Source organism: Phaethon aethereus, assembly GCF_964289735.1.
Source record: "Phaethon aethereus genome assembly, chromosome: 1".
NCBI lineage: Eukaryota > Metazoa > Chordata > Aves > Phaethontiformes > Phaethontidae > Phaethon > Phaethon aethereus.
In genome coordinates, this window is record NC_138575.1 from 21394140 (window position 1) to 21410757 (window position 16618).

Genomic DNA, 16618 nt, shown 5'->3' on the forward strand with positions numbered 1-16618 from the left:
TGTTTAACTGCACAAACAGGGGACAGAAGAACATGAATCAAGAATTCAAGTAGTAAAATCAGCAAACAAATACAAAGGATACAGAATAAGGAGGAAAGATTTCTGGTGGAACCAGAACAGTTTCTAGTCCTAAAGAAAAGACGACAAATAATGTCAGGAGCAGATGAGGTTGTTTCCCACACCCTTTTTTGGTGGAGGAGATTATGAGCATTAAAAACACCCAGCAACAGCAGGGAGAAATGGGGAAGAAAGAAGTCTACCACCAAGGTTCCTGCTTCAGAGTCCAAATAGCTCTCTCACCTATTTACCTCAACTTCAGCAACTAAGACCGTCAAGGACCATAGCCATCAGTATTTAACTACATGGCATCAGCTCAGTGGTATTGTGTACTTAAAGCTAATTTAGGATAAGATGATTAGGGCCTAACTGTTTGAATATGTAGTGATAATGGCTGATAATGATTAAGACCTTAACCATTGGCAATGTGTGTTGTTAATGAATGTCAATCTAGTTAAGGATTGTTATGAAGTTTGCAACTGGTCTCATTTATCAGGTTTCCAAATCTTCCCATCAGGCTACCTTAGGTTTAGCTGTGTTAAGCAGTAACTGCTTATCAGGACAGGGACAAGTGAAGCTTCTCCATGGATTTTCCTGTTCAAAGCCTAGAACTGTTTTTGCAGATTTAAGAAATCACAGCAATTGCAGGTTAGAGATGTGATTACCTGTTTTGAGGCAAAGAACTTGTGCACACCTTCATCAGAACCCGATGCCAATGGATTCATTCATGTATTTTGTGCAAATCTAGCTAGGAATCTGTAATGTGCTTACTGTAACTTGGCACTTACATGCATAATTTATGCTCTGTAGGCTCTGCATGGAGTCACTTGCTTCTGAGCCTTTCTGTTCTGTGATCCTAAGTCACAACAACTTACTATATGTTTTTGCTTTTCCTATTTGTAGCACAAGTTCCAAATTCACAGATTAGATCAAAATAAGGATGAGGAAAAAAATTCTCTTAGACTGATTTCTATTAAAAATGTTGACTATATTATACTCGTTCTCCTGTCCCACATGCATATGCTTCCCTATCATCAATATGTGTGTGATTGCTAACTTGTGTTTCATTCAATTTTGTACTGAGTGATGCAAATTTAGTCTCTGCTGCCAGAGTTGTTCTTACAAGTGTTTTTACAAACCTGTGGAAAGTACTGTGTAGTGTTAATTTTCTTAGTTTTCCTTCAAGTCTTTCCCTCTGTTAGAATGTGTGTTTTTCATGCTCAACCCTCATATCTTTTGGTGTCGGAAAACGTTTGTGGGGTTTTTTTTTTTTTCCTTCTGAGAAGGAGAGAGAAAGGTAGAACACAAATACTAAAACTTTCATAGAAAGAAAACCAGAGTTACTGCCTTCCTCTTTGCAAGTTCTGACTGCTCCATCTCCCTTTTCTTAAAATAGCTGCAATAAGCTGATTGCCCCTCCTTTTCCCTGCCTCTTCCCCTGCACTGGAAAAGAAAGTAAGTTAATGATCACTACAGTAGGCTTTTCACAAGTCTGAAATCCACAGAAAATAAGTGGTTCTCATCCCTCTGGTAAACAGACCTCAGAAAAATAATAAACAGGTTACAAATCTAATACGACGTTGGTCTTGATACAGGGGGGAAAAGTCTGTGTGAGTACAACCTAGACTTATTTTATGTGTCTTGTAGCTATGGCTAACTTCACCTTTTGTCTGCTGAAATCCTTGTGTTTGAGTAACACATGAAAATTGTGTGAGAAGTTTTTAAAATAACCTATTCAAATTTGTGTGTTGTCTTCAACTGAGGAGACAACATCCCATAAAATCCAGTTCACACAAATTGGAGTGCATACTGTAGCATCAGCTGTGTGGTCAATAAATATTTGTTATCTTGAATGAAAGTACCAATAACTACATTAATGACACAAGAATAAGTGAGAAAGGGTTGGGAAAAATTTAGAATTCTGATAGAACTGTAGTAAAAAGGAAAGAAAAAAAAAAAAGTGGCTTACAAATGCAGACAGCTTCTTCAGGTTTGGGGGGGGGTGTGTTTGTTTTTTGAGCCTGTTGTTGCCTTGTGATTTATAAGCAGCTGTACTTCAAAAAACTACTCTCTGTACTGGAATTGCTGGTGAGGGAAATCTTTACCCGTGAAGGAAATTAGGATTTTGGTGTACATGGGCTTTCTAGTATAATCCTTGGTTATAGGAGGAACTTGAGCTGGCAGTGTTGCTCTAGGCACCAAGCGTATGCAACTGTATGTATCTTTGCTTCTGAGTGATGTATGCTTTTGGGAGACCTCAGTGTATACATGGCATTTGCATAGCCCAGTTATCCTAAATAAAGCGTTTCAGTTTTTAATCATGAAACTCTAGAAGTAGCTTGTTTCTATAGTATGGTGTTGTCTGGGAGTGTTATGGTATGAATATAACCATATGAAACTACGGTCAGAGGAACAGAGAGACATTAGTGTGACTAAATACTGGACACCCTTGCAGAGGTTTCTTGTAAAATACTGTATTTTTAAACACTGCCGTCAGTAATGAAGGGCTCACATGTCCAAGAGCATAACTTAAGATTTGGTTTTAAGTACATATTTCTGTGCTAACATGACTAAATGCCTGCTTGTCTTCATATGTATCTGTTGATATAGACAACTATATAGTATATGCTTGTGTGTATATGTGTGTATGTATGGTTATGCAGTGGTTGAATTAGGATGTAGGATGCGGCATATGTATATCCAAGCAAATACAAAAGTGATGCTTGAACTCGAGGTTTTGTCAAATCTGAACTAGAGCTGCGTCTGTAGACATGGATCTGTCCACAATAAAGGTATTGAGTAAATACTGTTTTTTCCTTTTTGCCCAAGAGTACACTAAATTGTTCTTATCTCAAAGGAAAAACAAAACACAGAACATTTACTGCATGTTTTCAGTTCCCCTTTATTATAGTTTTTTAGAGTGTGTTAGTTAGTCAACTTGTGTCTTCTGATTTTTTTTTTTTATTATTATTTCTAGATGGTGCAAAAGAATCACAGTTGCCCAGTCAAGATGAACAGAATGGCTTCCTTCAGCAAGAAAATAGAACATTCATTTTTTCGGATTATGTCTACAACATGAAGCATTTAACAGTAGATGTCTTTGAGAACATTCACCTATGACCTGAAATGTCCTGATCCTGGGGAAGAAATGAGATCATCAATTAAGTCTATGATTTTTAAATGCATTTTTATGACTAATCATATTTGCTGATGCGCAACACGGATACAGAATTCATAAACCAGAGATTATTTTAACACATACGCACATTTGTGTTTGTGCATTCAGTATACAAGATACATAATTTAAAATAATCTTTTAAATTATCCATATTTATTAATAAATGAAGACTTGGCAAGAAAAATTTGTCATCCATGGACAAGAGTAAAGCAGATGCCCCCAGACTGGATGGCAATTTTGTATTGGGTAAAATCAATAACTTAGAAGTAGAGCAAGAAGAAGACAGCATTAACTGTACTCTAGAGAGAATGGATATCAAGACAGAACAAGATGATTTCAAACATGTGGACAGCAGTGATGAACAAGAAGACAAAGAAAAGAACTTCGTCACCAACAACCCTGGCAAATATTTATCTACAGAAAATGAAGATGATTACGGATCTCTTTTTTCTCAGTATAGTAGTACGCTGTATGATGTAGCAATGGAAGCTGTGACACAAAGCCTCCTTTCTAGCAGAAACATAAGCTCCAGAAAAAAGTCACCTGCTTGGAACCATTTTTTTATATCTCCTAGAGATAGCACTAAAGCAATATGTATGTACTGTATGAAAGAATTTAGCAGGGGTAAAAATGAAAAGGACCTGAGTACAAGTTGTCTCATGAGACATGTGAGGAGAGCCCATCCCACTGTACTAATTCAAGAAAATGGAAGTATGCCAGGTATATCCTCCTTTTCCTCACCTACGTTGTTACTACCACCTCAGTCCGCAGATGTTGGAGATCTGAGTTCTATGTTATCCCCTATCAAACTGGTCAAGAAAATGGCTTCTAAAATACCGTCTCCAGATCGAATAATTGAGGAATCTGTTTCTATTGTTTCTTCTGAAGAAATATCAGATCTCTCAGTTTCTGAAAAGTGCAGCAAAGAAGAAGTCATGGTTGGGTCATCTCCACAGCTACCCAACAACCAGTATGATGACACTGTGGAGAATGTAGCAGAAAAAACTGTTGTAATTCCAAAGAGCACATCAGGTTCCAGAAGGAGATCTGCTGTCTGGAAACACTTTTATTTGTCACCTCTAGATAATTCTAAAGCTGTTTGCATCCACTGCATGAATGAATTCAGTAGAGGAAAAAATGGAAAAGACCTTGGAACGAGTTGTTTAATAAGACATATGTGGAGAGCCCATCGTTCCATTGTCCTGCAAGAGAATGGGGGTGGTACCAGCATACCACCTCTCTACACCGCACCTCCAACTCTGTTGCCTTCTTTACTGCCCTCAGATAGTGATCTGAATTCTATGTCATCCTCTCCTGGAAAACTAATGAAAGAATCAACTTCTGTTTCTTCTTCTCCAGACAGAATCTCTGAGGAGATCCATACTAATCTCTCTTCTGGAGATGCTCTAGTGGAAGACTCAATGCTGTCATCTTCTGATGATATAGGTGAAGTCTCCTTTGCTTCCTCTCCTGAGAAACAGTGTGAGGGATTAGGCCCACTAATATTTGAACCTACCGCTGTATTTCAGCAAAACAAAAGGATTATGAAAAGGCTCAAGTCAGAAGTTTGGCATCACTTTTCACTGTCACCTGCAGACAGTCTAAAAGCAGTATGTAGATACTGCAGTTGTATGATAAGTCGTGGGAAAAAAGGAGATGTGGGCACAAGCTGTTTGATGAGACATCTATATAGACGCCATCCCGACGTAATTGGAAACCAAAAGAGCTTTCTTGATGTGAGTTTGGCAAATTCTCCTTACGCCAGTTTGGCTTCTGCAGAATGTTCATCATCAAAGTTGACTGACTTGCCTACAATGGTTACACATGATAATCAAATTATATTTCCTGTTAACAGTAAGAAGACCTCAAAACTGTGGAATCACTTTTCAATTTGTTCTGCAGATTCAACAAAAGTAATATGTATGCACTGTGGACGTACAATAAGTAGGGGGAAAAAGCCAACAAATCTAGGCACAAGTTGTCTTCTAAGACATTTGCAGCGGTTTCATAACAATGTATTGAAAACTGATGTCTCGGAGACAGTATTATCCTCATCTACGGATAATCACATGCCACTGAGCACAGAATTACTAGGGTCTTCAAATTTTGATGAAACCAATGACAAGTTTTGTGACTCTCACCCAGTTGCCAAAAAAATCACAAGTCTTGTAGCTGAAATGATTGCACTTGACCTTCAGCCATATTCTTTTGTAGATAACATTGGCTTTAACAGGCTGCTTGAATACTTGCAACCTCAGTATTCTTTACCTTCTCCATCTTACTTTTCTAGGACAGCGATTCCAGATATGTATGATAATGTAAAACAAATAATTATTTCACATCTTAAAGAAGCTGAAAGTGGAGTGATCCATTTTACATCCGGAATATGGATGAGCAACCAAACACGAGAATATCTAACCCTGACAGCTCATTGGGTAACATTTGAGTCTTCATTTCGACCACAGTGTGAGGATTACCATTGTTCAGCACTATTAAATGTATCACAGATTGATTGTGACTACAATGGAATCAGTATTCAGAAGCAGTTAGAGTACTGGTGGGAAACATGGATTACTTCCATTGGCCTTCAGATTGGGATTACTGTTACTGATAATCAGAGCATAGAAAAAACTTTAAATGAAGGTGATCATTCAAGTGTACAATGTTTTAGTCACACTGTTAATGTCATTGTAAATGAGGCTATTAAAAGCCAGAGAATGGTTCAGAATTTGCTTAGTATTGCAAGAAAGATCTGTGAACGCGTCCATCGGTCAGCAAAAGCAAAAGAGAAGTTAGCTGAGTTGCAAAAAGAGTATGAGTTGCCTCAGCATCAGCTAATACAAGATGTTCCATCAAAGTGGAATACATCATTTCATATGCTGGAACGTCTTATCGAACAGAAAAGAGCAATTGATGAAATGTCAATAGAGTGCAGCTTTAGGGAGCTAATAAGCTGTGATCAGTGGGAAGTCATGCAGTCGGTGTGTCACGCTCTCAAGCCTTTTGAAGCTGCAAGCAGGGAGATGAGTACACACATGTCTACTCTAAGCCAAGTGATTCCAATGATTCATATACTTAACAGGAAAATAGAAATGCTATTTGAGGAAACAATGGGCATAGATACTATGCTGAAATCTTTGAAAGAAGCTATGGTGAGTAGATTGTCCTCCACACTTCATGATCCAAGGTACATTTTTGCTACACTTCTGGATCCCCGGTATAAAACATCCTTATTTACAGAAGAGGAGGCTGAACAATATAAACAAGACTTAATCAGGGAGCTGGAAATAATGAGTTCTACCTCAGATGATGATAAACCTGTTTCCAATGGATGTGATATAGGTTCACCAACTACAAATTCATATGGGGAAGATAATCTTTGGTCACTCATGGGTGACATGAAGAAAACAAAAGACCTGAAAGAGAGAGCAAAGTTACCAGAGGAAATGGTGCTTTCTTACTTGGAGGAAGAAGTGCTTGAGCATAACTGTGATCCGTTAACTTACTGGAATTTTAAAAAGTCATCTTGGCCAGTACTGTCAAAATTGGCTGTCAGGTTCTTGGGTTGTCCACCAAGCATTGTTCCTTCAGAGAGATTGTTCAATACATCCAATGAAAGCAACAACTTTAGTCAGTCAAGATTGATGATTGAACACTTTGAAAAGCTTATCTTTTTGAAAGTGAATCTTCCTTTAATATACTTCCAGTATTGAAACTAATTAACAAACTGCTAAACTAAATCTATTGTTGCTCACTGGATATTAACTATCTATAACTTGGATTGTTAAATTGCTCCAATAGGGGCCATGTATGACATCTAATCAGTGACTATAATTCCAAATTTTAGTTTTCATTTTTTTCAGCTTTCAATATGTCTACATGTGCCTTATTCATAGTACTTCAGGCCAGATATTGTATATATGTTTTTTAAAAGTTCACACTAGAGATAGCCTGTCTTGTCAAATTATACAAAATTATGTAGGTTTTAATCCATAATTGTAAATGAACTTTAAAAAAGCTCAGTCATTTGTTTTAATAGAATGGCAAAAAAAAAGATGTAAACAGTTCTATTCTGTAGTTTTTTATTCAATTATTATGTAAAAACCATAAACCAGGTACTGTATTTTAGTTGAACATTGCTTTAATTGCAACAAAACAGCTTTTGTAGTTGTCAAAAGAAAGCTGTACATGAAAGATGGGGTTCAAGCTGTCTTTTTATCATGTGGTGTTTTTAAACTGCAAGCCCTAAAGTACTTAAAGGATTAAGAAGAGTTATTGAGGAAGATGTGTTTACAGGAGACTATTGACTTAGTATCTGAAAATAAATCTTAAATTTGAGATGATATGGAATATCAGTTATACAGCAATCAGTAGTAAAACTTCCTGTTCTGGGTTCTCCTGTTCAGGTTTTACATTTTAACTGAACTACAGAAATATTCTGGGTATTTATAAAAGCTCTTTGGAAGTCTTATCAAAGTCTGTGAATTAATGCTTGTTATTTAATGCCGTGTACAAAAAAAAGGCAAGAAATCTACCATGAAGACTCTAATGTCATTCTAAAGCCTTTTCTAATCTTTAGTGCATCAAAACTATAAGGTTCCCTATTGTAAAAATTGAGCCCTTTACTCCTAACGTAATTTCAGTTGTGTAGAACAGCCTGTTTTAAAGCTCCTAGTACAGAAATAACTGCTCTTATTTTCAGTAATAGCCTTATGGATATGGTGCACTGCTTAGAATTTTATGTAGTAGGGTTGATTCTTAACTGTTGGTGTCCATCAGGCAAATGGGATATAAAGCCCTCAAAACTTCAAATAAGATGGAAAAAAAAATAGCCAGCATTTTAATTTGAAAGGAACGTTCTCCATGGTTTTTTAACTCTAGGAAGATTAATCTCATTTCAGTTTTCATTGAATACTTTCTGGGAAACAAGTTATCATTTGCCTATGACCTTTTAGAAAAGTTGTAGCTTTGTTAAAATACTGTACCTATGCCTAATCTAATTTTGCATTTACTATGTTTTAGTGTATTTATAAATGGTGAACTCAGTTTCTGAAATTAAACATTTTATTTGCAATTTTCTAGTGGTAGTCAACACTGCCTTTTATTTTCAGATGGATTTAAGACAACTATTGAATAAAAATTTGTTGATACAATTGTAATCATAATCATAAATATACCACAGGACATGCTGTGTGAAAAGATTGGTTTTCCATTTAGCTCTTTGGACTTAAGCCTGGATTCTGTTTCTCCACTCAAGCTATTCAACCTCAGGAAAATCTGTTAAATTCTTTCCCGGGTGGCCTTGGTTTCCACGTGACGTTTCTCTAAACTTTTAATGGTTTCAGATATTTCAATTGTTATTCCATCAGTTACGTTTACACCCATGCTATTGAAGCAAATTATTACATGGTATACTTGGGAAAAACTAATACTGCATTTTGTCTCCAGCACTTTAAAAGGTAACTTTTAATTCTATGAACAGTCAGCATTTCTTTGTTCTTCTAGAGTGAAATGAGAGCAGGCGGTCCCCATGTGCCGTAAGAAGAGCTGGCGGGGAAGGCGACCGGCCTGGCTGAACAGGGAGATTTTGCTGGGACTCAGGGAAAAGAGGAGAGTTTATCACCTCTGGAAGAAGGGGCAGGCAACTCACGAAGAGTACAAGGATCTCGTTAGGTCAAACAGGGACAAAATTAGAAAGGCAAAAGCCCAGCTAGAGCTCAGTCTGGCCACAGTCGTAAAGGATAATAAAAAATGCTTTTACAAATATATTAACAACAAAAAGAGAGGCAAGGAGAATCTCCATCCCCTACTGGATATGGCAGGGAACATTGTCTCCAAGGACGAGGACAAGGCTGAGGTACTTAATGCCTTCTTTGCCTCAGTCTTTAATAGCCAGTCCAGGTATCCGCAGGATATTCAGCCCCCTGAGCTGGAAGACGGGGATGGAGAGCACAATGTACTCCTCATAATCCAGGAGGAAGCAGTCAAGGACATGCTAAGCCACCTGGACACCCACAAGTCTATGGGGCCTGATGAGATCCACCCAAGAGTACTGAGAGAGCTGGCGGAGGAGCTTGCCAAGCCACTCTCCATCATCTATCAGCAGTCCTGGTTAACAGGACAGGTCCCAGAAGACTGGAGGCTTGCCAATGTGATGCCCGTCTACAAGAAAGGCCGGAAGGAGGATCCTGGGAACTACAGGCCTGTCAGCCTGACCTCTGTACCAGGGAAGATTATGGAGCGGTTGGTCTTGAGAGTGCTCACAGGGCATCTGCAGGACAACCAAAGGCTCAGGCCCAGCCAGCATGGGTTCATGAAAGGCAGGTCCTGCTTGACCAGCCTGATCTCCTTCTATGACCAGGTGACCCGCCTAGTGGATGAGGGAAAGGCTGTGGACGTTGTCTACCTGGACTTTAGTAAAGCCTTTGACAGTGTCTCCCACAGCATTCTCCTGGAGAAACTGGCGGCTCGTGGCTTAGACGGGTTTACTCTTCGCTGGGTGAGGAACTGGCTGGATGGCCGAGCCCAGAGAGTTGTGGTGAACGGCGTTAAATCTGGCTGGCGGCCGGTCACAAGCGGTGTTCCCCAGGGCTCGGTTCTGGGGCCGGTCTTATTCAATATCTTTATTGATGATCTGGATGAGGGGATCGAGTGCTCCCTCAGTAAGTTTGCAGATGACACTGAGTTGGGTGGGAATGTTGATCTGCTGGAGGGTAGGAGGGCTCTGCAGAGGGATCTGGACAGGCTGGATCAATGGGCAGAGGCCAACTGTATGAGGTTTAATAAGGCCAAGTGCAGGGTCCTGCACTTTGGCCACAACAACCCCATGCAACGCTACAGGCTTGGGGAGGAGTGGCTGGAGAGCTGCCTGGCAGAAAGGGACCTGGGGGTGCTGGTTGACAGCCGGCTGAATATGAGCCGGCAGTGTGCCCAGGTGGCCAAGAAGGCCAACAGCGTCCTGGCCTGTATCAGAACTAGTGTGGCCAGCAGGAGTAGGGAAGTGATTGTGCCCCTGTACTCGGCACTGGTGAGGCCGCACCTTGAATCCTGTGTTCAGTTTTGGGCCTCTCACTACAAGAAGGATGTTGAGGTGCTGGACCGTGTCCAGAGAAGGGCAACGAAGCTGGTGAGGGGGCTGGAGCACAAGTCTTATGAGGAGTGGCTGAGGGAACTGGGGTTGTTTAGTCTGGAGAAGAGGAGGCTGAGAGGAGACCTTATCGCTCTCTACAACTACCTGAAAGGGGGTTGTGGCGACGAGGGTGTTGGTCTCTTCTCCCAAGTAACTAGTGATAGGACAAGAGGAAATGGCCTCAAGTTGCGCTAGGGGAGGTTTAGATTGGATATTAGGAAAAATTTCTTCACTGAGAGGGTGGTCAGGCATTGGAACAGGCTGCCCAGGGAGGTGGTGGAGTCGCCATCACTGGAAGTGTTCAAAAAATGTGTGGATGTGGCGCTTCAGGACATGGTTTAGGGGACATGGTGGTGCTGGATTAATGGTTGGACTTGATGATCTTAAAGGTCCTTTCCAACCTAGTGATTCTGTGATTCTGTGAGAACAGCACGTGTTTTTTCTGCAGTAATAAAACAATTTGTTCTAGTTTATGTATAGTTCGAACTAGGTGAGTTTGAAGCAGCTTATTGGGAAACATGTTTAAATGGTTACTGGTTAATTATTATCTCCATTTTTCCCCCTACATTTTAACTGTGAATATAACCTTGACCTTTGTAAAGGAGATGTTTAATCTCTCCAAACCTGTAGAGAGGGAGGTAGAGGATGAAGAAACTTTTTTTTTTAAACAAGTGATACAATTTTCACTCAAGGCTTGAATGTAAATACAGCCTTTGGCTTCAGGCATTGTAGAGCTGCCTCATACCAGCAGGTGTGCTGGCAGTGAACAAGCTTACCTGAAAATCCCAGTTCTCTGGGAACAAGCCACTTGGCTCCTCTGGAGGCAGCTGAGTGTAACTGATGTGGAAAGTTGAAGTGATGGCATTTTGTAGCCTCCAATTTGCATCTTACTCATATGGATACTTAATTGTATAGTCTCGCTTTTTGTTAAAACTTTTCGTGAGAGCACGAGAACTAGTCACTATTTTTAAAAGTAAAATTTTATCAGTCTACTTAGCCTACTTTATTTGTATCTGCAATTTCTCTTTTTTTTTTTTTTAAGGGCTTAGTTCTTAAGACCACACTGTTTTAGGATCAGCTTGGCTAAGAACTAATAATTATGTTAGAATCTTTTTTTAAAGATAATATGCAGGCCCAACAGGCCTTAAAATTAAAGCATGTCTATCTTAAAAATGTAAATAAAAGTAGGAGAGACCGAAAGCACAAAGCTTCTCTTTTTTGGAGTTACGGGAGCATCTCCATCTTCAGTTCCGGCACTGCCGCCTTTGAGAAGAGAGTGACTTTCAAAGAAAGGGTGAAAGCTTTCATTGAAGTGTTGAGGTAAGTTATTGAGTGGGTGGGTTTTGTGTTGGGTTTCCTGTATTATTTTTAATATAAATTCTTAGTGATTGCTAAAACTTTCATTTTTTCCCAACACTTCTCATATGTGTAATGTATAGAAAACTCCCTTATTTATCTCGGACTGTAAGAAAGCACAAAGTCTGTTAATAGTGGGAGTTTTCATCAAGCTGAGTTTGTGCTGGAACAATCCCTGCAGCGGCAGACAGTTCCCTCATGCACAATGACATGGTGAACCTGCAACAGTGATGTTTATTTTATTTAAACCGTTAGTTTCAGTACATTAGCAACTTTAGAATTAAATTTAGTAAGCAGACTTTTTTTTCTCTTAGCCTAAAAAGTGTAGGTGGTACTAAAGATGATACTTTGTGTCATCGTAAGAATCTTACAGCTTTTTGGTCTTTTAAGAGTAGGCAGGTGTAACAACCAATTACACAATGCAGCAAGAAATATTTTGTAGTACTAAAGGTAGGAAGGGGAGGAAGAGGAGATGTGCAACAGCCTTGTCAAAGAACTCCAGTCTTGAAGGGCGCATAATGGAAAGTATCTATGGAGATCTGGGGGGGAGGGGTAATGGTTTTAAACTAGAAGAAGAGGGCAGGTTTCTCCTGGATCTAAGGCAGAAATGTTTCGCAGTGTGCATTGTGAAACACCGGCACAGGTTGCCCAGAGAGGTGGTAGATGCCCCATCCCTGGAAACATTCAAGGTCAGGTTGGACTGGGCTCTGAGCAACCTGATGTAGTTGAAGATGTCCCTGCTCATTGCATGGGGGTTGGACTAGATGCCTTTTAAAGGTCCTTTCCATCCCAAACCGTTCTATGATCTGTATTATGCTCCAGAAACCTCTAATAATGCTCCTCCTACATTGCCCCTTCCCATTTGGGCTCTTTTCCTACCCAGAAAGTAAAAGTGAAGTAAAGCTCTTTGCAGAATTTGGACAGTGAGCATTTACTAGGAATACTCATAGCTGCTTCTTGCTTCCCAAGAGCAGCTTCTGAATTTACAAAGAACCAAAATCTCAGTCTAGAACAGTTTAAATTCTAGTGTAAGGATGTGATTGATTAAACGTAGATAGAGATGACAAGCTCAAAGCAGATGTTTATAGTTGTTGAGAGATCTGTGCCTTAAAGTAGCATTTTTTCTGCCATTATACAGAGCTGACCATAACAAACTTGCATTTAGGTATCTCCAAACACCAGAAAAATAATCATATAATTAGCAAATAACTTTTTCTAATTGCAGATTGTTTAGATTTTGTGAACTAACCATTTATAGTCTTGCCACAACTGTATTCATCCTTTGCTTTATGCTTAGCGACAAGAAGGAATGATTCTTTACCTGGTTGTTTTCCTTACAAAACTGACCCTAAACTGCTTCATTTCATAAAATGAATATGCCAACCAGAAATAGTAACCACAGCCATGTGCCCAGCTCGGGTATCAACTTGGGTTCCAAGGGCTAGATCTATGCCTAAGCAGTCCGTGCCTCCCCCCCCCCCCCCCCAAACTAATTCCTTCTTCCAGTTTCTTGATTTAAATTGGCAGTTTTAAAGGAAAAAAATAGTAATTTACCTTACAATTGACTTAACTGGACACAAATCAAGCCTTGATACAAAACCAAGGACAGTTGCAGCTGAAATAAAGCAGGATTGGTGAAAGACTGCCCGCAGTAGTAAGATGTAGGGTTTCAGAAGAAACACTGGCTGTCCTTGCTATCATAAACAAAGGTCTAAAATGAACAATCAAAAGTAGTTGTAGTTGCTCACGTTGATCTAAAGGGCTGATACAAAGTAAGTCGTTGCATACAAAATGGATCAATTACGTTTAGGAATCTTGTATATTTAAATAAAAACCAAAGAATACCTTCACGGGGGTGCTCTTTGTCATTTAACTTCAGGGATTTTTGCAAACGCCCTTTTAATCTTCTGTGTCACCTTAAGCAGACAGCGATACATTTCATTTAAGACATAGCTGAGACGAACCAGCTAACTGAGAATGCTGTGGCTAAAGAGTCCTGCGTGCTTCAAGGATAAACTCGGCTTGTGGTTTTGTTCTTTCCTTGCAAACAGAAAGTGCAGTCACTTGTACAAGACAGACCCTTTGAATACTAAGTTACAAGCAAAGCTGCCGGGGAGGTGGCGAAGGGGAGAATTTAAGAATGAGCACAGGTAATAAAGCGAAGGCGGCAGCACTAGGCTTTTGTGTAATTGCTGGTATGTATGAAAAAGCACTCTCGGGTGCAAGGGAAACACACCCATGCAGGCATTGAAATGGAGAAACTGCAAACGAGAGCTTAAATCTTGTATCCCCTTTCAAGCTCCTAAACATTACGGAAAGAACTAGAAGTATTCAGGAAGATGGGAATCATCCTAACAGAGCGGTAGTAGGAGAGGCAGCACAGTCTCAATCTTGTTTCCCTGAACGGGTACCCAGTCTCGCCAAGGGGGTATGTGAAGCGGCCAGGGAGTGAGAAAGAGTCGCGATCAGCGTTTCAGAATGTTCTGCAGTTACGCCACGTTGAGGTTGTGCTCCGATGGCTTGAGTGAAACGGGCAAAGGGAAAATCCTGAGGCAGGTTCTGGCTTTTCTTGCTGTTAACAGAGAAGTATATTTTATGTCGCAGCTAATACAACCATTCTCCAGATCCCCTCACCAATTCACTCTTGAGATAAGACCCACAGCAAGTTCTTAGGGCAGGTATAAGGTAAGTACGGTCTGATATTTTTTCCCAGCTCTGAGTGCTCTTATTTAGAGACTTTGTAAACTGGAAGTTGTTCCTTGATCTTTGGTTCTCCTGGCTCTTGATGGGAGAGTGCTCTGTGTAAGCCCGTTTTGATGCTGCTTTTACTTTCAGCATCCAAAAACATCTTATCAATGAATTCCACAACATTTTCCATGCAATTACTTTATTTAAAGTTTTAAAACACAGGGTGTCGTAAATCTCATGCTGTAAGACAGTGATTATTTGCCATCTCTGGGTGAAATGACATGGTGACACGTTTGTTTCCAAATCATTTGTTAGCCTTGCTCTTTTACAAGCAACATTTGTTCCTGTAGAAAATAAATCAAACTTCAGAAGGCAATGCGTGACGCTATACATTGTTTGACCTTTGGGGAGTTTAACAAGACATCCTAAAATAAACCTCATTCTACAGCAGCATTATAAATCTTAAATACATATTATTTACAACTCCATTCTGTGTTTAAATGTCATAAATGTAATATACTTCATAGATGGACTGTACTATCTGTCTTTTGCTTTACTCAGGTTAATTGAACACTCAATTATTTGAATACGCTCACCCTCTTTCTGCTTTTATTAAGAAAAGCTATACTCTAAGCTAGGGTTGTTTGTAATCAGTTAAGACAAAAGGAGTTTTTCTTTTTAAGAACTTAAGTAGTTGTGAGAGATTTATTATTTTAAAATCCCTTCAAAAATTCCACCAAGTAAGTTTTCAGAGTCTCTCTCTTACTTGCACCACTCATGCAGTAACTTGAGGCCTCACCCTCTGTCCCCCAAATGCATAAGAATTTGTAATACCTCACTTCAAGTTTGTAGATGGGGTGAGAGACTTCCTTAATGCCCTCTTATATCTAAGGGAACTTAAACCCACACTTTCTTCCATGCAAGTACACTGAATATTAATCTATATTAAAGGAGGAAAAAAAAAGTATGTTTCTTGTGGAGCTGAAGAAAGACAACACAGGACTTGGAGATGAGAAGATTCATTTAAGAGAGAAATGGCTTTCATTTCTGTTCGGAGGATTGTTGGTTTATTGAAAGCAGCCTTCGGGGAAAAACTGCAGTAATCTCCATCCCAGTTTGACAGATGCCCCTTCCTGTTCAGGGTGTGGGCCACCATTACACTCTGGCCCTGTGTTGGGGGGGTTACCCATGCTGTCACAGAAGTCATGCAGCCACGGGTGCTATGGTGCTGCGTGGATCATGGTCTAGCCCTTTGTCTACAACCCCAACCACGCTGCGCTTTTCAAGAACCACATATGTAGAGGAAGATGCAACGGGACCTAAAGCTTCAGAAACTGTTCAAAATGCAATCTAGTATCTTGCCTGTCTCCTCCGATGTATTTTACCTTTCTCTACCCCAAAAAAATAGACTAAACAAATGGGCCAGTTTGAGCTGATATAGTTTCTATTTTCATCAGCAGTGAAGCTGTGAGCAGTAGTACCCACTACTACCACAGCTGAACATCATCCCTGGTTTAAGTCCAACAGGTAGCACCCAGACACCAGGACCGAAGTCTCTGGAAGGATCCACTCAGCTACACGTGTCTGTCGTTCAGCAAGATTAAACTCTTCAGATGCCTGATGTCCAAATACTCTATGCCACTTCAGGCCTTAGCTGGAGATGCCTGCGACAGCCCGAGGTTTGCTCTGTAGTTAATAAAGCAAGTTTCTGCAGAGGGATTCTGACAACCAGGCATTTGGAAAGCTGGAGTAACTAAACACCTGAGTAGTGCAGACATCTGTCCATGCTCGGGCAGGATAAATTTTAGTTTAGGTTCTTGAGTTGTAGTACATAAAGTCAATGATTAGACTTAACATAAGGGCTTACATCCTTACTCAAAACTTTTCCTTTGTATTGTTCCAAAGTCTCAGCTATTTACACATGTACTTCCTTCTGTCTCATGTGAATTGTTTGATGTTCAAATTGGCTCTGGAGGAAGCTGAGTTTTCTTCCAAAGACAAGTCAAGTAGATAATACTTGAGTGATTTCAATTTCAAGGGCAGCCAGAGACTGGAGCAACAAGTTCTGCAGGGTGCCTTTGCCAGAGCCGCTCAGCCTGAGGAAGCCTGTGCAACAGCCACCCACAGGGGTGCAGGCTCCACCCCATCAGATCAATTCCCCTGATATATAATCTAGAGGATAAAAAAGAAAACATTGTCCTAAAACTGAA

At 40.0% G+C, this 16618-nt stretch overlaps 1 protein-coding gene across 1 annotated transcript; it reads left to right on the forward strand.

Moving 5' to 3' along the window:
- Nucleotides 1–3429: 3429 nt before the first annotated feature.
- Nucleotides 3430–6948, forward strand: ZBED4 (zinc finger BED-type containing 4; the record flags this gene model as incomplete). Its single annotated transcript, XM_082014124.1, has 1 exon — nucleotides 3430–6948. One exon carries the CDS (start codon nucleotides 3430–3432, stop codon nucleotides 6946–6948), a length of 3519 nt encoding a protein of 1172 aa, XP_081870250.1.
- Between the last annotated feature and the right edge of the window lie 9670 nt (nucleotides 6949–16618).